The sequence below is a fragment of the Uranotaenia lowii genome, chromosome 2, assembly GCF_029784155.1.
Source record: "Uranotaenia lowii strain MFRU-FL chromosome 2, ASM2978415v1, whole genome shotgun sequence".
In the NCBI taxonomy this organism is placed as follows: Eukaryota; Metazoa; Arthropoda; class Insecta; order Diptera; family Culicidae; genus Uranotaenia; species Uranotaenia lowii.
This window is the reverse complement of record NC_073692.1, coordinates 250,485,023-250,510,443: the sequence shown is the minus strand read 5'-3', so window position 1 is coordinate 250,510,443 and position 25,421 is coordinate 250,485,023. Positions and strand designations below refer to the sequence as shown.

Genomic DNA, 25,421 nt, shown 5'->3' with positions numbered 1-25,421 from the left:
GCGGATCGCCTGATCGGACCAGGCCCAGATGGCTGTTGTTGTTGTTGCTGACGCCCGGTTGGCCGGTTTGTAGTCACCGGACCACGGAACCTTACTGCTGCGATGCTCGTTGACGCCCCGGATGTGGATCGCTTGTCGGACCAGGCCCAGATGGCCGTTATTGTTACTGCTGCCCGGTTGGCAGACTGGTTATCACCAGACGACGGAACCTGGCTGCTGCGATGCCCGTTGGCAACCCGGATGCGGATCGCTTGATCGTACCCGACCCAGGTGACTGGCGAACAGTGAGGCGCGCCGACGTGAGTTGACGTGGTGTGGCTACGGCTTGGCTGCTGGGGACTAAAGAGGGGAAACAAAAAAGCAAAAAAGCCCCGATATTGGGGCTGTTGTGCTATGGGTCTTCCCTAATGCCAATGCGATGTAGTGCGCTCCGACTGACTGGCTCTGCCCGTTGGTCTTCGGCAATCAGCCCGCTCAAGGTTTTTTGCAGCTTTGAAAGGAGCGCTGTGTCTGAGCGTCCAAGGCCTTCCCCGCAGCGTTTTCCGAACCGTTTTTGATAGGCGGGACAACCAGCAGCCGCCAGAACCGTTGAATTCTTGCTCGGTGCAATCCGGAATCGGCACCGGAGAATGTCGACTATCGTGATGATGTCCGGATCCTGCTGATCGTTCTCCGCCTTCCGGTTACGGTCGAACCGACGCTTTTCACCAACGCGCTCAATAAGAAAAGTGTCCGCGCGCTTTTTTCTTCAAACACCACGTCAGCAATTTTCCGTATTTTTTTTTTTTTCTTTTCTTTTCGACACTCCGAAAAATGATTTCTCCGTTTTTAATTTCCTTCTTTTTGACATTTACACCGTACGAGGGGTGTTCCAGAGTGATGTGAAAAGTTCCACACTGAGAGAACTTCAGCATAAGTTTTTTCTAATTATGTGCTACTTGTGTGCGCAAAATACGTTACTGAATACATGACTAATAAATATAACTGTTACACAATCCTATCATGGGATCAGAGTTTTTTGTGAGGCTTAGAAGAACCTCACAAAAAACTCTCTGCTTGCGCTTAGGTTCCGAAGCGCGGAGACTTAGAAAGATCAGAGAATGTGGGTAAATCCCACGCGTAACTTGATTACGATGAGCGGCTGAACCGCTAAGACGATTACTATACTATACTATACGGCAGCTGAACTGCAAAACACGGCCACACTGTGTGCCTAGACGGTGATCTCAACGCCATCTCATGGTGGCTAAACGTCTCTGAATGTTGCACTCTGATTGATCCCATGAAACATTTAACTAAAATCGTGATAGCTTAAATAATGAAAAACTAGACGATTTAACAGGTAACAGATAAGAAGTTTGGCATTTAAACTAATCTACAAAAGATTTTAAGCAAGGCAATAGGAAAGGGAGTATTTAGTTCCCAAATCGTCAGGAGTCCGGAATAGAGGTTATCAACCGCGCCTCTAGATCGCGTTGCTTTTGATCATTTGTCCTGACGACCCCCAAACCGTACTTAATATTTGACTTGACCCAATGGATAGTATTTAAGAGTGAGTTGAATTAAATTGCGTTGTTAAAGCTTGAATTCTTCATTATGTTTTCTTAGTAAGTGGGGTTTGTGTCCAAATTGAACAAATGTGCCATAGATGGGGTTTGTTCAGTAGTTCGTGGCCTCCAATCTTGGTTAGTGCTTATTTTAGCAGCATGTTGCTCATCATCGTCAGTGATGGTACTGCGTGCATAGCGGGATAAACGAGTAGATGAGTGCCTTGGAAGTGCCACAGCCTACACTGAAGTCGATATGGCGGTAGCGGCCGTCATGATGTCTACCCCTCACAACTTGCAGTGCAGTGCTGTATTCGATGGAATGTCGTTTCCGGGATGTGCCTGCGTCGCTTCGCTTGTGTGGTGGTGACTTTGTTTCGCCGGTACCTTTCCTAGGAGAGCGAAGTGACGGGTTCCTGGCTTGACGTATTCGGGTGTTGTCGAATTCGGTGTGTCGTTACATTCGGTATTTCATCACATTCGATGGTTCGTTGAATGCGTTTGTTGGCTGCATTTGTTGTTCGATGACGAATTTCCTCCGTAGTTTCTCTTCGGTGTTTTCATACCTCGTGCCGTTGTTAGTGTGACGGGTTTTCGCTTTCGGTTGTTCGATGACTTCGGAGGCTCTTCATGATGCTGCCTAGAATTTACAACGATGACTATTTCTCCGAAGAGCATGAGAGGCAAGGTTGAGTAGATGTCGGTCCGTCTGCCATCATGATTTCGTATTTAGGTGGCGTCTAAAGCTCGTGGTTTGCAACATGAAGTCTGCTTACATAGCTTGAATGTGTACCTGCTATTCGTTTTTGTGGTTGTTGGTGTCCTGACAATCGTTTCAATTGCAGCGACGTGGTGTGTAGCGCCTGGCTACGGTGACTCACCAGTTCTACTATCCCAAGCGCGATAACGCTGCTGTGAATGACAGGATTGCTTTCAGGACACTGAGCGGCGGCAATCCCACGCAAGGTTGCCGGCCCTCCCCAAATTCTGACGAACTGCATGGCCGAGTTCTCAGAGTCCGTACAGCTGACGCTGGTCCCACGCAAGGCCGTTGTCTCCTTCATGAACGCCTATTCTTGGTACTCGTCGGTGCACAAACAACGAATTAGCCTCAGCTGTGTTCCCTTGAGTTGTTCGACTGGAAGAATTCTTCATATTTAGTTCCGAGTTGTTGGGGCGAGGTTTCAAAGATGATGTTGGTCCTTCAGCCTTCTCCATTTCGTGTTTTCTGCTCCAAATGAGCTTGTGGTCAGCTTGAATGCTTACATAGCTCTAAAAAATCGTTCTTAGTCCGCTTTGATATCCTTAGCGTGGTACTGACCACGTTTCCCGGTTGACACATCTTCAAGAGTGTACAGGTTGGTACCAAGTACTGCTTTCACTATCGCTGGCAGGAATTTCGGATCTAGTTTACGATTTATGTGATCCACCTTAGACGACTGGGTAAAAGTTCTTCGCCATACCAGATCTCCTACGTTAAATATCACAGTTCTCTTTCGTAAATCATACCGCTCCTTCGACTTCGCATGGTTGTTTCGGATTCGTTTCATCACAAACTCCTGTATGCGCCTAATCGTGGATAAACGGATATCCAGAGCGATTTTTGGATCTTCGTCGGTGTTCAGACCTTCCTGAGTGTACAAATCGGTGTGCAGGATTAGTTCTCTTCCAAAATTTGCGACGTGCGGACTGGTTCCCGTTACTTCATGCTTGGCGCTGTTGATGGCTGCGCAAATTGCAGGCAGATGCTCGTCCCAGGTCCGATGATCCTCGTCTATCAACGATCGTATGCAGGTTACCAAGACTCGATTGACTCTCTCTGCGTTATTCACCATAGGACAATAATACGCCGTCAGCATGTGCTGTATGTTGTGCTTGCTCAAAAGAGATTTAAAGGCAGAGGAGATGAACTGTTTTCCGTTGTCTGAAAGGATTATTCTTGGACGTGAGAATTTCAGGAAGACTTGATTCTCGAGGAACTCCACCATCTTGCAAGAATCCGCTGATTTCATCGGATGAACGACGATATACTTGGTAACCCAATCCACCACGACAAGCATAACCGTGTTACCAGAACGTGAGCGTGTTAAAGGACCGACAAAATCTATGGAGATTAGTTCCCATGGGGTGCGTGCTGGCTTCAGCTTCCCCATTTGAGGCATCATCTTGGAGTTTGCAGCTTTGCTACCTTTGCAAACCTTGCACTGCTTGACGTACCGTGAAACCTCTTCTCTCATCTTCGGCCAGTAGAAGTGTACCTGAATTTTCTGCAAAGTCTTTTGAAATCCCAGATGCGCGGCTGAAGGTGCGTCGTGGAATTTCCGCATGATTTCGACACGATTTTCCTTGGGTACTGCTTTCTTCCAACGATGCGTAGTGTTCCCGGCGTCATCCTTGGAGGTACAATTCTTATACAACTCGTCCTGAATGATCTGAAAGTCGGCGAACTTGTTCGGCGTTTCTTTAACGTTCTGCTTCATTCTAGCATACCAGTCATCTGCATTTGAACCTTGAGTGAATGTTACTGAAGCCACCATCCTGGACAGGGTGTCTGGAACCACATTTACCGATCCCTTTCGGTAGCGAATCTCAAAATCAAAAGCATTGAGTCGTAGCAGCCATCTGCACATCAGCGCTGTAGGATTCTTCATCGTTTTGAGGTAACTGAGGGCAGAGTGGTCACAATACACGATGAAATGAACGCCTTCTACGTATCCTCTGAATTTCTCGATGGCTCTGATTACTGCCAAACACTCTCGCTGCGTTACCGAATATTTCCGCTCTGCTGTCGATAATTTTTGTGAGAAGTAGCATATTGGATGCTCTTGACCATCAGTTTCTTGAGTAAGTACTGCTCCAATCGCTACATCACTCGCATCGCAAGCGATCGCGAACTGCTTCGTGTAATCCGGTGGCGCAAGAATCGGCGTCGAAACCAAGGCTGATTTGAGTCGTAGAAATGCTTCTTCCGCTTCAACCGTCCACCGAAATTTGTGTTTTGTTTTGGTGAGTTCCGTGAGAGGCGTCGCTATCTCCGAGAAGTCAGCTACAAACCGACGATACCAGTTGCACATGCCGATGAAGCGCTGCACCTCTTTCCTGGTTGTTGGAATCGGGAAATTGACTACGCAGCTTGTTTTTTCCGGATCCACCATCCAGCCCTCTTCGTTTAATACATATCCCAGGTATTTTATTTCTTTCCTACAGAAACAGGATTTTTCAGCAGAAATTGTCAGATTAGCCGCACGAAGTCTTTTGGCCACTTCTTCAAGTAACTTTATATGCTCTTCAAAGGTCTCCGAACACACAATAATGTCGTCAAGGTAGTGGAAGACCTTTGGTTCCATATCCGCGAAGATGGTAACCATTACTCTCTCCAGTCCTTGGCTAGCGGTGCACAATCCGAACGGCACCACCTTAAACTGGAAGTGGCCGCGCTGAGGTACCGTAAAAGCCGTAAGTTGCCTTGAAGCTGTTTCCAGAGGTATTTGCCAAAATGCGTCCTTTAGATCAATCGATGAAATGAACTTGCAACCGCTGAGGTTATTCATGATAGCTGCAATCTGCGGGATTGGATAACCTTCGTTGATCATAATGGAATTTAGGTGGCGAGCATCTAGACATACTCTATACTGACCCGTTTTCTTTTTCACGGCTACCAGCGGGTTGTTCCACGGCGAAAAGCGAGCTTCTTCTATCACGTCCAGCTTTATCATTCGGTCTATTTCCTTGTTTACCTCGTCCAACACGTATTTCGACATCACATAGTAACGCTGCTTTTTCGGTTGCGCTTCCCCGATTTCAATGCGGTGTGTGTATAGATTCGTGCGACCCAGACGACCTTCCGTTGCTGTAGGGAAGTTTGCTACTGTTGCTTCTAGGATGACTGATTGTTCCGGCAACAACTGCTTCTGTTGATGTCTCTTGCTCGTTACGTTGCTGTCGAAGTTACTGTTGACCTCCTCTTCATCGTTGCCCTGGACTTCACCTTGTAATTTCATGCTACAACATATGGCCTTGACTCCGAATTCATTCCAAAAGTTCATCCCCAGAATCACGCAATCCGGCAGGGTCGGTAAAAGCAATACTGGGATTACTCGGGTCTTTCCATTGTAAGCAATAGGTAGACGAACAAACGTTTGGAAATGATGCTCCGTTCCATCTGCAGTCTTAATTCCTCCAGCCAACGATCCTTTCCGCAATTTTAGCTGCTCCACTAGCTGTACACAGCTTCCTCCGAGAAGCGAGCAGTTCGCCCCGCTATCTAACAGACCAGTGATGCTTTTTCCCAGGACTTCGATTACTGCATGCGGTCGATTGTCGTTGTTTAGATTGATGACTAAAGAGTTGATGTTGTTGAAATCCGGTATTTGGGAAGGATCATCAAAACATGGCGAGGAATTTGGTCCCTCCGTTACTAGTTCCCCGCCGGGGCGTTTCCCGAACGATGACGGCAACTTGGGCAGCTCCTTAACGAAAAACCTTTTTGCCCACACCGATAGCAGAATAGTATCGCTTGTGGTTTGGAACAATCCATAAAGCGATGTCCCTCCTCGTCGCAATTCCAGCAAATCATTGGTGGTCGAGTGTTTACGCTCGTTGGTTCTGGTTGCTCCTGACCGGACACGGCCGGTCGCGATTGATTTTCCCGCGTGTTTGTAGTGTTTTGCTCCCTGCGTTCAAATCTCACCCTCAATGCGTCGACCTGATGAATCAGTTCCTCCAAACGATCTTCCACCTTGTTGCTACTGTTGATCACCGACGATTCACCGTATGAACTCACTGCTTCTTCATTTCTGCGACTGTTCATTTCTTCTAGCACATTGACTCTTCCGTAGCGCTGATTCATCGGAGCACTGCGATTAGCGCGTTGTACTGGCACTGGCGTAGCGAGCGATGGTTCTAACAGCGATGCTGCCGGAAGTAGCATTCGCCGCTGCAGCTGTTGGAGCTTTCTGAGCTCGTCGAATTCCTTACATGCTTCTACCAGTTGTTCAACCGAAGCTGCTTGCTGTGCTGCTGCTACCGGAGCGTACGTAGAATTCATGTTCTTTTTTATTATAAACAATTTCTCTCTATCCGTTGCGGGAGGATTTGCATAGCTGAACAGTGTAGAAATGTCTGCGAAGAAGTCACTAAAAGTTTCTTGCTCCCCTTGGAGCCGATGATATGCCTCAGCCCTCAAAATGTATGCGTAGCTGCTTGGTAGGAACTCTCCCCGGATTAACCGCTTGAAATCACCCCAGGATCTCAAATCGCCTCTCAAGAATGCTCTCGCGTACCACTTTAAAGCATCACCTTTCAATAAGTGCTTGATGTTCTGCAACAAAACTTGCTCCGGAACCTCTTCTGACAATGCGAACACCTCCACGCTTTGAATAAATTCGTTCAACGACGCGCCATCCCTCTCACCTTTGTAGAAAATCTGCCAATTGTGAATCGCCTTGCTCGAAGAACGTCGGTCTTCCCAGCGCCGTTGTTGGTTTGCTTCCTGTTCACGTCGCATATATCGCTCCAGTAATTCATCTCTTAACCGGCTGTACTCATTCCTCGCAAATGACTCTCCCGCTTCTCTTGAAGCGTACGGTGGCGGAGCAGAGTCGTCTTCCTGAAACCCAAGCTTCTCGCTGCTTCTAGCTGCACGATGACGACTAAACTGTTGTGGCTGTGACCCAAAATTACGTTCTTCAGCGCCGCGCAGGTATGATGCTGCCTGCTGCGATTCGTGCACGTTGCGCTCTCGGTCTGAAAGCAGTTGCCTCTGCAGATGTCTCCTCGAAACTGGTTCTTCAACTGCGGCAACTCCGCTCACCCATGGTGAATTCCCTAAGTACGTGCTTTCGCGTCCTGAACTGAATGAGTTGGCCTCCGACTGCGATGCACTGCGAGCTGGCTGCTCCTTTCCGATGTCGACTAGCTGATTCGAGCTGGCTGCGATCCTGTCCCTCGAAGCTTTTGGAATGGTTCCTGTTCTGCTCGACTCGGCTCGGGATGCGCTCAGATCCACTGCTGCTGCACCATAATCCTCACTAGCACTTAGCACTTGTCCACTTACTTTCTTCCGCGGATTATTTAACACGTCTTCAATGTCCTCTAATGAACATTGAACCAGAAGAGTGAGAGTTTTATACATGTCTTCTAGCTTTGATGTTGGTTCAACTATCGCTAGACGATCCCGATAATGAATCAGACGCGAAATGGCTTGACGCATAAACTGATAATCGGCTGCTTTGTAGGCCGTTTTTAATTGATCAAGCAAAGTATGTACGCGTTCTTGACAGACACGAATATTTTGCTCCGCATCCATTATGTGCGAAGAATTGTCGTAAATTTTATTGCTTCTTATATCTTCTAGCATAATTTGCCGAAGTTTCAACGCTTTCGCTCTTCTAGGAAGAGAGCTTAAATTTGCTACGTGACGTAGCGCCAACTCATAACTCACCTCGTCTTCAGAAAGACAAGCTGGATCCATATCCATTTTGAAAAAAGGGTCTAATAATCTTAAATACAAATTGCCAAACTTTTAAACTTCAAAATATGCTGCATAAACTAAACAGCAACATAAAGATACCACAAAAACAATCAAAAATGTGGGTTAATTGTAGTTGGGCGCCAATGTTCGAGGTTTTTTCTTTATATGAACGGGCGTGGGAGTGCATACGGTAAAGCTCCTCATCACCAAATATGCCACAACTAATAAAATTTATGTTTTCATGATTGCATGTATTCAATAAAACGCTTTACTCACTCTGACTTTACTTCCGGCGCGGCATGCACATGCACTACTGGTAGCTGCTCGCCCATCGACTCGAGTGCCCACTGCCATCAACTTGCTGACTTGCCCAAAAGTGCTGATCCAGCAACACAGGATTCCGCTAGCGATGCAGTACGGATCGAGATGGTTGCCTTCTCGCCTCTCTTGCCTTGCGAGAGTGGTGTCGCGATCATTTGGTGGGTACTTCCCCTGTGATCGATGAACCAAAGCTGGCCTGATGTCGAGACCGGATACAATTTTGCTGCTACGGTCGCCCGTAGGCCTCCGAGGAGCCCCAGCAAAGTCCGCTTCTGTGATGACTTCTTGCGACGGCTTGCGAAGCGTGATTGTTGTTGTTGCTGATGCCAGGTTGGCCGGTTTGTAGTCACCGGACCACGGAACTCTGCTTCTGCGATACCCGCTGGCGACCAGGATGCGGATCGCCTGATCGGACCAGGCCCAGATGGCTGTTGTTGTTGTTGCTGACGCCCGGTTGGCCGGTTTGTAGTCACCGGACCACGGAACCTTACTGCTGCGATGCTCGTTGACGCCCCGGATGTGGATCGCTTGTCGGACCAGGCCCAGATGGCCGTTATTGTTACTGCTGCCCGGTTGGCAGACTGGTTATCACCAGACGACGGAACCTGGCTGCTGCGATGCCCGTTGGCAACCCGGATGCGGATCGCTTGATCGTACCCGACCCAGGTGACTGGCGAACAGTGAGGCGCGCCGACGTGAGTTGACGTGGTGTGGCTACGGCTTGGCTGCTGGGGACTAAAGAGGGGAAACAAAAAAGCAAAAAAGCCCCGATATTGGGGCTGTTGTGCTATGGGTCTTCCCTAATGCCAATGCGATGTAGTGCGCTCCGACTGACTGGCTCTGCCCGTTGGTCTTCGGCAATCAGCCCGCTCAAGGTTTTTTGCAGCTTTGAAAGGAGCGCTGTGTCTGAGCGTCCAAGGCCTTCCCCGCAGCGTTTTCCGAACCGTTTTTGATAGGCGGGACAACCAGCAGCCGCCAGAACCGTTGAATTCTTGCTCGGTGCAATCCGGAATCGGCACCGGAGAATGTCGACTATCGTGATGATGTCCGGATCCTGCTGATCGTTCTCCGCCTTCCGGTTACGGTCGAACCGACGCTTTTCACCAACGCGCTCAATAAGAAAAGTGTCCGCGCGCTTTTTTCTTCAAACACCACGTCAGCAATTTTCCGTATTTTTTTTTTTTTCTTTTCTTTTCGACACTCCGAAAAATGATTTCTCCGTTTTTAATTTCCTTCTTTTTGACATTTACACCGTACGAGGGGTGTTCCAGAGTGATGTGAAAAGTTCCACACTGAGAGAACTTCAGCATAAGTTTTTTCTAATTATGTGCTACTTGTGTGCGCAAAATACGTTACTGAATACATGACTAATAAATATAACTGTTACAAGTGGTCCCTGGGAGGCGTAGAGAGTCTACAAGAATACACAGTATGTGAAATATGGATGTGATGATTCATCTTCATAACGAATTGACTTCTTCAGCCGAAGAACTATTTGGAACGAGTGCCGATAACTAATGAACCGATTTTCATAAATTCCTGCTGCAGCTTTTTAGAAACAACCATTTTCATATTTTTGGAATTCCTCATATAAGAGAAAGAAAATCAATTAAATTCAGAGTCAAAATTTAAAGGGTGCGATTGCAACGCTTTGATAGCAGTCGGGGGATTTGAAAAGTGGACGTACATTATATGAAAAACTTAAAATCAAATATATGAGGTTTTTAGTTTTATACAATTCATTTTCATTGGTTAATTTATAGCTATCGAGTTATTGTTGGTCATCAATTGTGTTCAATTCTACCACCTGATTATGAAAAAAACTAAAACCGTTTAGTACTGCGAATTCAAACAAATGATATCTAAGATTTTTACATTGATCACTCTTCATAATAATTAATGGGATATTTGTGTAAAAACATAGAAACGTTGAAATAGCACTCAGATAAATCCTTTTCCATAGCATTAATAGCATAGAAATCGCTCATATTATGATTTCGGTTCCGATAACTTCAAAAAGCTATTAGTGGAACAACATTTAAAAAAAAAAAGCTAATCATAAGACAGTGTGAAATTAAACAGTGAAAAAAGCGCAGATCCAATTGAAAAACATGCAAAGTGAGTCTTCAACAAGGTTCAGTAAGGTTCGAAGCCTTCTTAGAAATATCTAAGAAAATAAAACTTGAATATAACATTGTACGGGGAGATCCCTATATGCCAATGGATCATCTCCAAAAGATATATTTTAAGATGAGGGATGGGAAAGATAAAATAAAAACAGTTTTATCACGTTTTATCATTTGAAGATAAAAAAAGGCTGAACCTATTCAAGCTTCCTAAAAATGTAAATTATTTTAAATGTCTTTACACAAACCTCATAACAATAAGTTTTTCAATAATATGTGAACGTTAGACACAGTAAATGAACGCAATCAACACTTTTAAAAGACTATATAGCAAAACTTACAAGCTTACATGGGTCAAATGTTTTATAATAATGAAAGCAAAATTTCAACTGTTCATTACGATTTTTATTTTATGTGAATCCGAGCAAGGCCGGGTAAAATCAGCTAGTAGCAAATAATGGGCAGTTTCATGGATCGCAATCTGTACAACTGCAGGTGTTCTGATGGACGAAGAAATTTATGTAAATACCTGATTTTTTTATCAATTTTTCGAGAAGTCTGCTCGTAGCTAGATTGCTATCAGATTCGAATGGGTTTTTCAGGTAAATTTGTTTTAAAATGCATAATTTTCGAAGGATTTTGCTCCTGTGGTAAAAATAATAGCTCAGTACATAACTGAAAAAGTGTGCAAAGCTAAAGGACAGATTTCAAGATAAAGCAGGGGTATTTGAATGATTAATAATAAATTATAAATAAATTTCATTTCCTTCATAACGGTTCATTCAATCAAACGAATTGTTTTTTAAAGTGTACGCGTTTGTTCTAAATGATAAGCCTTAGATACCAAATAGAAAAATAACTAACATTCTTGTATTTATTTTTATTCAAATTGGCTCGAATTACATACAATTATAATAAAATTTACCTAGAAAATAAATTACATCTTAGAGGGAAGCTGAATCAAACTTACAAGACAACTTGGCAGTAGAAGACCAACCTGACATTGTTTTCGGGGCGTTCCGAGAATCTACCGGAGATCGTAGCGGTCGAAAACAAAGAACCAAATTTGTCCAAACCACGGAAGACTGACTTTTTTTACAATTTTCTGACCTAAATAAGTTATTTTTTTGCGAATAACAATTATATTTTTCAACTTAGGCTAATATTTCGTCGTAATCATCGATATCTTCCGTACCAGCATCAATTTCAGCTTCTAGGCCTGGGGGTTTCTGAATGCCAGACTCCTCTCCAGGCTTGAGTATTTTTATACCTTTATCACCCATCCGTAAACAGTTGAACTCCCTAAAACGTGCACAGTTAATTAGAGATATTTGTATTCGAAAAAAATAGTCATTGAAATACCGTGAAAACAGCTCAAAACCTTCGAAGTTTCCGTTCATTTCCAAGCAAACATGCATATTACGTCCAACGAAATATAGATCGTAGAACCTCGCACATACTTCAATGAAATCCAACCGAGGTGGATTTACGCAAACGGGTTTTGGATTTTTTCCAGCGATCTTATTGCGGTACAGAACATGGTTGTTGATCAGCATTTTAAAGTCAAATGCAAAATCGTCCGGAATATATGTTAAGTTCATACATCCTCGTAGTCTGAAAACACCTGAAATAATTAAAAAAAAGATTTGAATCTCTTTGAATCTTTGCCTTTGTGTTAACGTGTAGGTCAAACAAATGCATACACTATTTACCTGTACAACAGCTACACAATCCGCTCAAACAATTACATCCATTCTTGATAATGCTGGAAACGCCTGCAAAAGGGTTTGGAACTGGTGGAATCTGTTTCAGTTGTGGAGCATTGGATTTGTCTCTACTATTCGTCCCGGCCAAGGTGCTATCTGTCAAGAGTTTTTTTTGTTAACTATGTACATCAATAGGAAGTTTTTGTAAAAATCTTATTTATATATCAAGCAAAGTCAATTTTTTAGTATCGATTTTGACACAATTATCAATTTTGAAGTTAACAGCTGCTGAAGGAATTTCTTGGTACTGTTCGTGGCTGGAAAATTTCACAAAAAAGGACTATAATAGGAAAAATACAATCACGGTTTTCTGATTGAAATTCATAGTTTTTTATGCTGGTTCGTTTTTCTTGGCATAACTTATACCTACATGCAATGAGGTGAAATTTTCCTGAACCACTGTTGAAATTTTCCGAACATAGAATATCAAAAATAAGATTCATTAGGCTTCAGTCCAGAATCAGATTTCGTTATCTTATTTTAATCGCCGCTGGGATATATTCTTATCTAAGTTTATGGCATATCAACACATTGTAATTCTAATCAGAGAGCAATTGAGACAGAAATGAAAATTGATAGGTGGAAAGGTCAAAACTAGAGCGCTTTGGGTAGAACAACTGATCTACATTATCTAATAATAACGTTATTTTTTCGGTAATAATGCTGTTATAAATCAATGCTCAACTTTTTGAATCCGCTTTGTGCTGTTTTAAAATATGTAGCTAGATCGACCCACTCTCTTAATTTAAATAATGGAATCATGTTCAACACACAGTACACTGCTATTCAGCATCAGATTCTAGTATTATATTTTAGAACCAGAATTCAGAATTATGAATCAGGCGTACTTGGTACTGGTGATACTATATTGACAATGGATGTCAATAAAGTGATTTAAAGGTTGATTATGGCATCATTCGGTGGTTGTATAACCCATGGTTAACCAACCATCGTCTTCATAGATGTCTAGTTTCGATTTCAGATAGTCAATGTTGATATACTCACTAATATACTGCCTCAATTCTTCAGCTGTTTCAGGTTGCCAAATGTAGTTTTTCTGATGTACAGCACTGATTTGATAGAACCATAGTAAAACAAAAAAGCAACTCAATAAAACTGGTAGCTGGGCGTTCTTTCGCTCCATTGATGTTACAAATTAAGCCTAACACGCTATACCAAATCTCAGTAGAACGCAAGATCTTCGACGAATGAATGAATGTCTAGCAATGGAAATGGTCAACGAAAGTAGAGAAAGCAACCTCTTTTACTCGTCTTCGCGTGACAAACTAATGAAACCAGTTTTCGAGTATGTACATGCTGTCTTTACAATAGTAGCTTAACATTTTTTTGATTTTATAGATTCGTATGAAAGAACATTTCTCGCGTGAGCTTTCATTACGTCGAATGAAACAAAATTTTAAAAACTGAGATATTCACTAAAAAGGCTTCATTATAACATTATCTACCTATACGATTGATAAAACAATCAATTTAAACCATTTTAATGTATAAAATTTAAGACTTTCAAAATGACGAATGAAACAAAACCTTGCTTGCCCATTTCAATGTTGCTTACGTCCCTTCTTCCAAACGGCGAATGTGCAGAGGAAGAAAAACCTAGCATATTCGCTATGGATTCCATGAGCAAGCAGTGTATACAGGTAGAGGTAATCAGAATATCAACCTGGCAATATTATTTCAGATTCTTGTTTTCAGGCGTTCTTAAATCGATACTCAAGGCTTTCGAACGCTGTACAATAATGCAGCAAGGAAAAGAAACCGAACAGCAGCAGTAGCAGCAAACCTAACAACTAACAGCAGCAGGCTGATCGGCAGCAGCCTGCTGCTGTTAGTCACACAATCACCCGATTCACACTTTTATTACGCATTCACTAATAAATTTACCGCTACACTCGATAACTCACTAAGGTAACATTCACTATGTCATAGAAATTGAAAACTTACCGGTAATTGCCTCAGAAACATTTGGGCGTAAGTGCAAGTTCAACGAATCAAAGGACGAATGAGACAAATTTCCCCTCCAGCTGATCGGCAACAGAAAGCTGATCAGCAGCAGCGAGTTGGTTTGATCGATGTCGCACCCGATTCACACATTTAATCATTCGCAAGTGAAACGTTGTCACGAACGGACGTGTTTTGGATTGCTCTCAGCCTGTTCGCTCTCTTTCGTTTTGTGAGATACAAATAGTTCGTTCTCAGTACAGTTTTGTTCTACAAAAAGTGAATCATTAATTTCCCTGCTGCTGCTCCCACCGAAATTTGTTTTCGGTCTTCATGGCGGAATCTATTCCACCCTGGGGGCCCCTTCCCGGTCCTTCCAACCGGAACTCGAGGACTCTTCCCAGATGGATGGATCCAAACGATGTCCATGGTGAGGTCCGCTTCCTCATATTGAAACCTGGTGACAAATTCAAGCTGCCCCAAAACCCCTTCATCATCGCCAAATCGATTGACCAGATTGCTGGTCGCATCGATGGTGCCAGCCCAACCGACGGAGGAAAAGCTGTCCTGCTGAAAGTTCGAAGCCAGCAACAATTCGATAAACTTCTTCAACTGAAGAAACTTATCGACGATACACCGGTCTCAGTTGTGCCACATCCCACCAAAAACACATGCCAGTGCGTGGTTTCGTGCAGAGAGGTTGCAGATCTCACGGAAAACGAAATCTGTCAGGCTCTCGAAGACCAAAATGTCGTCAAAGTTTATCGCTTTACCAGGAAAATCAACGAAAAAACAACGCCTACTAACACAATGGTGCTTACCTTCAGCGGCACCGTTCCTCCAACCCATGTCTGGTTCGGGTACCTCCGTGTTCCTACTAGGCCCTACTACCCAAGGCCAATGCAATGTTTTACCTGTGGAAGATTTGGTCATACCAAGGGCAAATGCTCGAACACTCCCATTTGCCAAAACTGCGGTGAAAATAATATTCATGCCGATTGTCCAAAAGATCCCCACTGTAACAACTGCAGAGGCGATCACTCAACAACCAACAGATTATGCCCCGCTTACCAACAAGAACAGAGTATCATCCGGATCCGTGTGGATCTGGGTATCAGCCACTCCGAAGCCGCAAAAGAGTTTCATTCTCGAAAAAACTCAGCCATCATATCAAAGGTTCAACAACGCATTGCCAACACTAATTCATCACCCCAAGAAGACAACAACAAAATTTTTGAGCTGGAAAAACAAATCGCGAATCTGGTCAAGAAGAATATCGAACTCTTAGCCAGGATCTGGGAACTGGAAACCAAAAAGAAAATCCAAAGTGACGAATCGGACACCACCTTAACGGACTCCAACAGCGAAGCATCAATGGACACTGCCGACGACTCCCAACCGCTCAGCTCGACCCCGAAGCGTGGCCGTGGTACCGAATCTCCCGAAAAGACCTCTCCAGTTCGCATGAACAAAACCAGGAGACCATCCACCCAGTCCGACTCTGACTTCGAAATCCCCAGGTACGGTAACCAACCAATCAAATTGCCCAACCGCCGGTAAGTCGATTTTTACTTTATTTTCCACTGGCCCTCCTACCTGAACGCTATTTGAAGATTTTTCTCACTACTCTTGATATGGCTTCCAACATTCCTACGTACAAAACTGTAACCAATATTGCTATCCAGTGGAATATTTTGGGTTTTAAAGCTCGTCTACCGGAAATTCAAATCCTTGTTGCCAAATATTCACCGATTATCCTCGCATTACAAGAAACCCTTATTTCAGATACATCTATCAATCGAAACGCAATCAAAGGCTATCAAATTATTACCCACAAAGACTCCACCAATCCCCACAGTAGAGGCGTCTGTCTCGGTATAAAAAACGGTTTCCCCTTTTCCCCAATCCCCATCCAATCAAATCTCAACATCATCTGCATCCGTCTACAGGCTCCAATAAACATCTCAATTGTCTCCCTCTATGCCTCGCCATCACTTCCCTATCAAGATTTCGCCAAGGGCCTGGAAGATCTCATTCCTCAAATTCCACCCCCTATAATGTTACTAGGTGATTTTAACGCCCATTCTACTGAATGGGGAGGCAAAACAGTCGACCGACGTGGTCGTTTTCTCAGTGATTTCGCCCTAGCAAACAGTCTAACTATTCTGAACAACGGTTCCCACACCCGCATATGCCCCAGCACTGGCAACACGTCCGCCCTGGACCTAAGCATCACCTCTTTGTCTCATGGATCCAAATTCCGCTGGAACGTCCTCGATGACAGTGGAGGAAGTGACCACCTCCCGATTCTAGTTAAAATTGAACACCCTACCACAATAGTAGCCACCAGACCCCGTTGGCGCTACCAGGAAGCCGACTGGTTTGGCTATCAAAATCATGTTGATCACCTTATCTCACTCTCTGTTCCGAACAACGTCGACTCCTTTAACTCAATACTTTTAGAAGCCGGTACTAAATTTATCCCTCGATCTAAAGGAATTCCCGGTAAAACCTCCGTCCCCTGGTGGGGACCTGAAGTCCGTGATGCGATAAAGCTAAGAAGAAAAACCCTTCGCACACTAAGGCGAATTCCCAATGATGATCCTCGAAAACCAAGTGCCCTCGAGTCTTTCAAAATAGCTAGAGCATCTGCCTCAAGCTTGAAATTCTGGGATTGAGCGAAGTCCGTTGGCCTAATACTGGAGAACACAAGACACAATCCGGGCAAGTCCTGCTTTACTCTGGCATACGAGGAGAACATGCTACTCGGGAACGAGGAGTTGGTTTCCTGTTAAGCCCGCAGGCCTACGCGGCCCTCATTAGATGGGAACCGATAAACGAAAGAATAACCGTAGCCAGATTCAGAACACGGGTTAGAAACCTTACAATGGTCCAGTGTTATGCGCCAACTGACGTTGCCGACTTGCAGGAGAAAGAGCAGTTTTACAGTCAACTGAACAGCGTGGTTGAGAGAACTCCGAAGGGTGACATTCAAATCCATTTGGGCGACTTCAACGCAAAGATTGGCTCCGACAATCAGGACCTTGAGCGCATCATGGGACGCCATGGCCTAGGACAGATGAGCGAAAACGGAGAACTGTTTGTAGAATTTTGTGGAAACAACAACATGGTGATCGGCGGATCGCTCTTCCCCCATCGACCAGCACATAAGGTCACTTGGGTATCCCGAGATGGCCGAACAGAAAATCAAATTGACCACATCTGCATCAGCCGAAAATGGAGAAGGAGCCTTCTTGATGTCCGCAACAAACGAAGCGCAGACATTGCATCTGACCATCACCTCGTCCTTGGCGAGATACGACTGAGAGTTGCGCGTGTCCAACGGCGCGAGGAGAAAGTCGGGTGTCGATACGACGTCCGCCGGTTGGAGAATCCAGAGGTGAAAAGGGCATACGTTGAACAGCTAGAATCCCGAGCCTCGGAGCTGCCGACAGACGGAACAGTCGAAGAACAGTGGTGTGGAATCAAGAATGCCTTTATCACGACGAGCCATGGTACTCTCGGTAAAGTTTGTGGAAGAAGAAGTGAATGGATGTCGGATGAAACTTGGAGGATGGTCGATGATCGGAGAAAGGCGAAAGTCGGAATTGAGCAGGCATGTACCGGGTCAGCCAAAGCAGCCGCCCGCTTACGATATGCGGAGCTGGAAAAGGCAGTTAAACGAGCTTGTAGACGAGACAAGAGAGCCTGGACAAACTCCCTAGCCGAAGAGGGAGAAAGAGCCGCCGCCAATGGAGATATCCGATTACTTTATGACATTTCTCGCCGCCTCAGTGGTGCAAGGACTAATGCAAGAATGCCGCTAAAAGACCGAGCAGGTCAGTTATTGACCGATCGAACAGATCAGCTCAAACGATGGACTGAGCACTTCGAACAACTCTTCCGAGTCACGAATAGCGATGGCCAACAGAATCTGCAGCTCGAAGCGCCAACAGTAAGTCGCATAAATGGCGTCAACTCGGAAGCGCCTTCGCTGGCTGAAATAGAAGCGGCAATCAAAAACATGAAATCCAACAAAGCACCTGGGATCGATTGCATCCCTGCTGAAATGCTCAAAGCCGACCCTGCCCTATCAGCACAAATGTTGCACCGTCTTTTCGCTGACATCTGGGATACTGCAACATTCCCGGCCGACTGGATGCAGGGTATCCTCGTAAAGGTCCCGAAGAAAGGAGACCTGACAGAGTGCGGTAACTGGCGAGGCATAACGTTGATCTGTACAACCCTCAAAGTACTCTGCAAAGTGATCCTGAACAGGATCCAGGAGAAAATAGACGCTACACTCCGACGGCAACAAGCTGGATTCCGATCCGGACGATCATGTGTGGACCACATCACAACGCTACGAATCATACTGGAACAAATCAACGAATTCCAGGACTCTCTTCTGCTGGTGTTCGTTGATTTCGAAAAAGCATTCGACCGACTTAACCATGAAAACATCTGGGCGGCTCTAAGGCGACGAGGGGTCCCAGAGAAACTAGTCCATCTCATCGAAGCACAGTACGAGGCATTTTCGTGCAAGGTCTTGCACGACGGTGTCTTGTCCGAACCAATCCCGGTAACTGCTGGAGTGAGACAAGGATGTATTCTATCACCGCTACTTTTTCTCATCGTAATGGATGAGATTCTGATTGGATCGATTGACTGTGCACCGAACCGAGGATTGCCGTGGAATCCTTCAACAATGGAGCAACTGAACGACCTTGACCTGGCTGACGATATTGTTTTGCTCGCCCAAACACAACCAGATATGCAGAGCAAACTCGACGATCTCACCGAAAGTTCCAAGGCAGCAGGTCTCAAAGTCAATGTCGGAAAGACCAAGTCGATGGAGATCAACACAGGAAATCCCTCCAGTTTCATGGTAGCTGGGCAACAAGTTGAGAAAGTGGAGTGCTTCCAGTATCTTGGTAGCCAGATAACGCCTGATGGTGGTACCAGAAAAGACATCGAAACCCGGATAAGAAAGGCCCGATTTGCGTTTGCGAGTCTCCGAAACATCTGGCGGTCACGCCAGATCTCTCTACGAACGAAAATCCGAATCTTCAACTCAAACGTCAAATCCGTATTGCTGTACGGGTGCGAAACTTGGTGCACATATGCGGTAACGACGCGAAAACTGCAAGTATTTGTAAACCGCTGCCTGCGGAATATCATCCGCGCTTGGTGGCCTGGCAATTGGATCTCGAATGAGGAACTACATCGCCGGTGTCATCAAAGGGCGCTAGAAATCGAGATTCGGGAACGTAAGTGGAGATGGATTGGGCACACGCTGCGAAGAGATGAAAACGAGATTTGCAGAGAGGCGCTAGATTGGAATCCAGAAGGTCATCGAAGAAGAGGCAGACCCAGAAATTCGTGGCGGCGAAGCCTAGCCGCTGAAATCCGAACTGTCGACGAGAATCTTGACTGGGACCAGGTGAAGACGCTGGCTCCGGATCGTCAACAGTGGAGGTCTTTTACCACGGCCCTATGCACCGGAGGATCGGCGCGGGATCATTAAGTAAGTAAGTAAGTAGAGCATCTGCCCGATCAGCAGTCCGCACTGCTAAACTCAATACCTGGCAAACATTCACCGAAGAAATTCATCCTAATACCCCCTCTAAGGTCCTTTGGAACAAAATTAAATGTCTAAATGGTGAACCTAGAAAAAACCAATTTCACCTCCTCTTAAACCGACAATATACCAACGATCCATCTTTACTAGCCGAAGCCTTCTCCAACCACTTCACCTCAACTCAGTCTACCCCCAACAACAATAACAATTCAATAACGCCAAATCCACAACCCCTCTCACTTGCAGACATTCCTTTATCCCCTACTTCCCTAACCGCCAACAATAACATCTATAATTCTGACTTTAGTCTTGAAGAGCTACACTCTGCTCTACACAAAGTCAAAGGACTGTCTTCTGGTCCCGACGACATTGGCTATCCTCTGTTGAAACATCTGTCCCCCCTCGCCAAAATTACATTCCTAGACATTATTAATAAGATTTGGAATGACGGCCACATTCCCGTCGAATGGAAACGAGGACTGGTAGTTCCCATCCCAAAACCACAAAAAGACCCATGTAATCTTGATAGTTATCGCCCCATCACCCTCTTGGACTGCTCGGGGAAGATTATGGAAAGGATGGTTAACCATCGATTAAACACAATCCTCGATCAAAACAGCCGCCTGGATGACCGACAGTATGCTTTCCGTCCTGGTCGATCCACAGACGACTACCTCTGCCTCCTAGAGAACATTCTCGATGACTCACTGAATCAACATCAACACATCGACCTCCTGTCCCTGGACCTTTCTAAAGCGTTCGACAGAGTCAATCCAGATATAATCCTCAAGACTTTACAGGAATGGAAAATCGAAGGTCGCATGCTTAAATACATCCACAGTTTTCTCTCGAGCCGCTCGATCCAAGTCATCGTTAATGCCACCCTCTCTAATCCCAAACCTGTCCTGAATGGAGTCCCCCAGGGCTCAGTGATATCCCCAACCCTCTTCCTTATTGCCATCAACTCAATATTTAAAATAATACCCAAAAACATCAAAATCCTTGTGTACGCAGACGACATCCTTCTGATCTCAATCTCCCCTTTTGCTCGCCTCTCGCGTTTGAGATTACAAACTGCCCTAGATACCGTAGGAAGATGGGCCCCTAAAGTCGGCTTTCTCTTCTCTTCTGACAAATCAAAGCTCATTCATCTTGGTCCTAACAGGAAAAAACTTAAAAAACTCCCTCCGGTAAAAATGTTTGATCAAATCATACCACTTGTCCACTCCTTCCGTCTTCTTGGAGTTTGGATCGATGATCGCCTTTCCTTCAGAGTACACCTTGATCAAATCAGAAAGAACGCTACGAACAAAATAAATATCCTTCGCATTCTTAGCAATACACCTAGCATGGCAAATCGGGACTCACTAATGAGATTTTTACATGGCTGGCTAATACCCTCTACGCTATATGGAATTGGTTTCGTCAGTCGAGCCGGCCCACTTCTCTATGACAAACTTGAACCTCTATATAACCGATGCATCCGAATTATAAGCTCCGCCTTCTGCACCAGCCCCACACTGTCACTGATGGCGGAAAGTGGACAGACTCCATTCAACTTTCTCATGGCTAAACATCTCACCTGCAAATCGTTGCGCTGGCTCGCCATTGGTGGCAGTAGTGACTCACCCATGATCAATCGTAATAACATAATACTTCAAGACCTTATTAACACCCCTATACCACCCATTTGCCCAAGAAGAAAAACATCTTTTAAGTATTGGACTGAAAAAATCCCACCCGTTGACTTCTCCTTATCACATAAAATTAAAGCCGGGCAACATCCTTTAGTGGTTTTACCACATTTCCATAACCTGGTCGATGAGAAATATTCCTCAAGTTCACATATCTTCACCGACGGCTCCAAAAATACAGATGGTAAAGTTGGCTGTGGCATACATGACTCGACCAACAACAGATTTATGGCTCTACCCCATCAATGTTCCGTTTTTAGCTCCGAAGCCTATGCTTTAATGGACGCCCTTCAAAACACCCAGACTTCCAATCCTCCCGTCATATTCTCCGACTCCGCGAGCGTTTTAAAAGCTGTCTCCGGAGGGAACTTAAAACATCCCTGGATCACAACCATATCCGAAGAAGCTCTAAACAGAAAAGCAACCCTCGTCTGGATACCGGGCCATGCGGGAATACCCGGCAATGTCGCCGCCGACCGTCTGGCTCTCCGTGGCACAGAAGAGACTCCCTTATCCATATCCATCCCACAACAAGATGCCTATCGCTACGTCAAAAATCAACTTAGTCTTGCCTGGGAGAGAAAATGGGTCGAAAACCGAACTGCCAAACTGCGCGAAGCAAAAAACAGCACACTCAAATGGACTGACCGTAGCAACCCCCAAGAAAGAATCGTTCTAACTCGACTCCGAATAGGTCACACCAGATTCACGCACTCCTACCTACTCGATAGAGAACCCCCACCAATCTGTCCATCCTGTCACTGCACAATTTCTGTACGCCACCTACTCATCGAATGTTCAATCTTCTCATCCGAAAGAACATCGTGTCAATTGGGGCACAACATCCGTCAAGTGCTTTCAAATTGTCCCTCTGAAGAAAGAAAGCTCATCCTTTTCCTAAAAAACACAGGTCTTTTCAAACAACTATAGTCTTCCTGCCTCCTTAATCTCCCCTTACTCCTTTCCCTTCCAAATCCCCCAATCCAAATAATAACACGTTCACATCCCAACCACTCAAAAAAAAAAAAAAAAAAAAAAAAAAATACAACAAAAATATACAAAAAAAAAAAAAACAAAAAAAAAATACAAAAAAAAAATACAAAAAAATACAGAAAAAAAAATACAAAAAAAAAAAAAAAACGAATATAAGAGAAAAACCAAAAACTCAAATAGACAAAATTGTAAAGTAGAACATAAAACCAGGAACGGAAATCCATACTTGACTACTTCATGTCGTACTTTTTACTGATACTTTATCCAGATTTTTTTTTTGAATTCGTTTCCTAACATATCCGGACCTGTGTGCCGCCCGAACATTTTGTATCTGATATATCCGGACTTGACTGCCATCAGGACTCTTCGTTTTCTTATAAAGCCGGATCTACATACCGTAAGAAACATCTGTCCTCATATATCTGGACTTGAATTCCGAGATCAAATGTTCGTTATAAAGCCGGACTTGTGTACCGCTACCGGAAACAATTAGACTAACCCAACCACAAGATACAAACCGACAAGAAACAATACAAGAAACAATCTGAAATACATTACCACACGAAAGACGGAAGAGGGAAGAATGCCCTAAGTGGTAAATTCCTGGAAAAAAAAAAAAAAAAAAAAAAAAAATCACACATTTAATAATGTATTTACTCACCAATTTACCGCTACACCACTTATTAAACAGCCACTACGCCGAGAAAATTTAAAATTTTCCATAGTATTTACATGAGAAACATTTGGACGTATGTGCAAGTTGAACGAATCAAAGGACGAAAGAAAAGAGACGAATGAAACAAATTTCCCCTCCAAACGACGAATGTGTTTAGACGTATGAACGATTTATGTTTGAATAAGTCGTATGTTCCTATATGATTAAAAAATAGCTCTAAAAATTGCAAAAAAATTAAATTCATAATGTGGAATATCTGACACAATTAGTTTCCATGAATATCGCGTATTTTTTGAAGGGTTATCGGCGAAGGAATAAAAATAGGATTTGAAAAACACTCTTCAAATTTCAGAAGCGTTTTTCTCGGTTCGGTGTTTCTGTTTCATTCGACGTAATGAAAGCTCACGCGAGATTTATTGTTTTCCGAAAGCGCGTACAGTTTTGATACAAAAATATACTCAAATTTTTATTTAAACAGGAAGTAAAGTGAAGAGGTTGTTTTTCTGCTAAATGGAAAACAATTTAGCAAAATTCGAAAGATATTCACATTTTAACTGCCTTCATGAGAAAAAAACAACTAATTCAAAATCAGATTTATGATTCAGATTACAGATTTCAGATTCAGATTTCAGATTCGGATTTCAGATTCAGATTTCAGATTCAGATTTAAGATTCAGATTTCGGATTCAGATTTCAGATTCAGATTTCAGATTCAGATTTCAGATTCAGATTTCAGATTCAGATTTCAGATTCAGATTTCAGATTCAGATTTCAGATTCAGATTTCAGATTCAGATTTCAGATTCAGATTTCAGATTCAGATTTCAGATTCAGATTTCAGATTCAGATTTCAGATTCAGATTTCAGATTCAGATTTCAGATTCAGATTTCAGATTCAGATTTCAGATTCAGATTTCAGATTCAGATTTCAGATTCAGATTTCAGATTCAGATTTCAGATTCAGATTTCAGATTCAGACTTCAGATTCAGATTTCAGATTCAGATTTCAGATTCAGATTTCAGATTCAGATTTCAGATTCAGATTTCAGATTCAGGTTTCAGATTCAGATTTCAGATTCAGATTTCAGATTCAGATTTCAGATTCAGATTTCAGATTCAGATTTAAGATTCAGATTTCGGATTCAGATTTCAGATTCAGATTTCAGATTCAGATTTCAGATTCAGATTTCAGATTCAGATTTCAGATTCAGATTTCAGATTCAGATTTCAGATTCAGATTTCAGATTCAGATTTCAGATTCAGATTTCAGATTCAGATTTCAGATTCAGATTTCAGATTCAGATTTCAGATTCAGATTTCAGATTCAGATTTCAGATTCAGATTTCAGATTCAGATTTCAGATTCAGATTTCAGATTCAGATTTCAGATTCAGATTTCAGATTCAGATTTCAGATTCAGATTTCAGATTCAGATTTCAGATTCAGATTTCAGATTCAGATTTCAGATTCAGATTTCAGATTCAGATTTCAGATTCAGATTTCAGATTCAGATTCAGATTTCAGATTCAGATTTCAGATTCAGATTTCAGATTCAGATTTCAGATTCAGATTTCAGATTCAGATTTCAGATTCAGATTTCAGATTCAGATTTCAGATTCAGATTTCAGATTCAGATTTCAGATTCAGATTTCAGATTCAGATTTCAGATTCAGATTTCAGATTCAGATTTCAGATTCAGATTTCAGATTCAGATTTCAGATTCAGATTTCAGATTCAGATTTCAGATTCAGATTTCAGATTCAGATTTCAGATTCAGATTTCAAATTCAGATTTCAGATTCAGATTTCAGATTCAGATTTCAGATTCAGATTTCAGATTCAGATTTCAGATTCAGATTTCAGATTCAGATATCAGATTCAGATTTCAGATTCAGATTTTAGATTCAGATTTCAGATTAAGATTTCAGATTCAGATTCAGATTTCAGATTCAGATTTCAGATTCAGATTTCAGATTCAGATTTCAGATTCAGATTTCAGATTCAGATTTCAGATTCAGATTTAAGATTCAGATTTCAGATTCAGATTTCAGATTTCAGATTCAGATTTCAGATTCAGATTTCAGATTCAGATTTCAGATTCAGATTTCAGATTCAGATTTCAGATTCAGATTTCAGATTCAGATTTCAGATTCAGATTTCAGATTCAGATGTCAGATTCAGATTTCAGATTCAGATTTCAGATTCAGATTTCAGATTCAGATTTCAGATTCAGATTTCAGATTCAGATTCAGATTTCAGATTCAGATTTTAGATTCAGATCTCAGA

The 25,421-nt window shown here is 43.4% G+C and overlaps 2 protein-coding genes across 2 annotated transcripts; one reads left to right on the top strand and one right to left on the bottom strand.

Moving 5' to 3' along the window:
• Positions 1-11,165: 11,165 nt before the first annotated feature.
• On the bottom strand, positions 11,166-14,333 carry LOC129742506 (uncharacterized; the record flags this gene model as incomplete). Its single annotated transcript, XM_055734407.1, has 4 exons — positions 11,166-11,768; positions 11,829-12,090; positions 12,179-12,328; positions 14,198-14,333. Coding segments are annotated over 4 exons (696 nt in total), but the record flags the coding sequence as incomplete, so codon positions are not given.
• Positions 14,334-14,527: 194 nt separating this feature from the next.
• On the top strand, positions 14,528-15,754 carry LOC129742505 (uncharacterized). Its single transcript, XM_055734406.1, has one exon. The coding sequence runs from the start codon at positions 14,528-14,530 to the stop codon at positions 15,752-15,754; it is 1,227 nt and encodes a 408-aa protein (XP_055590381.1).
• Positions 15,755-25,421: the final 9,667 nt, after the last annotated feature.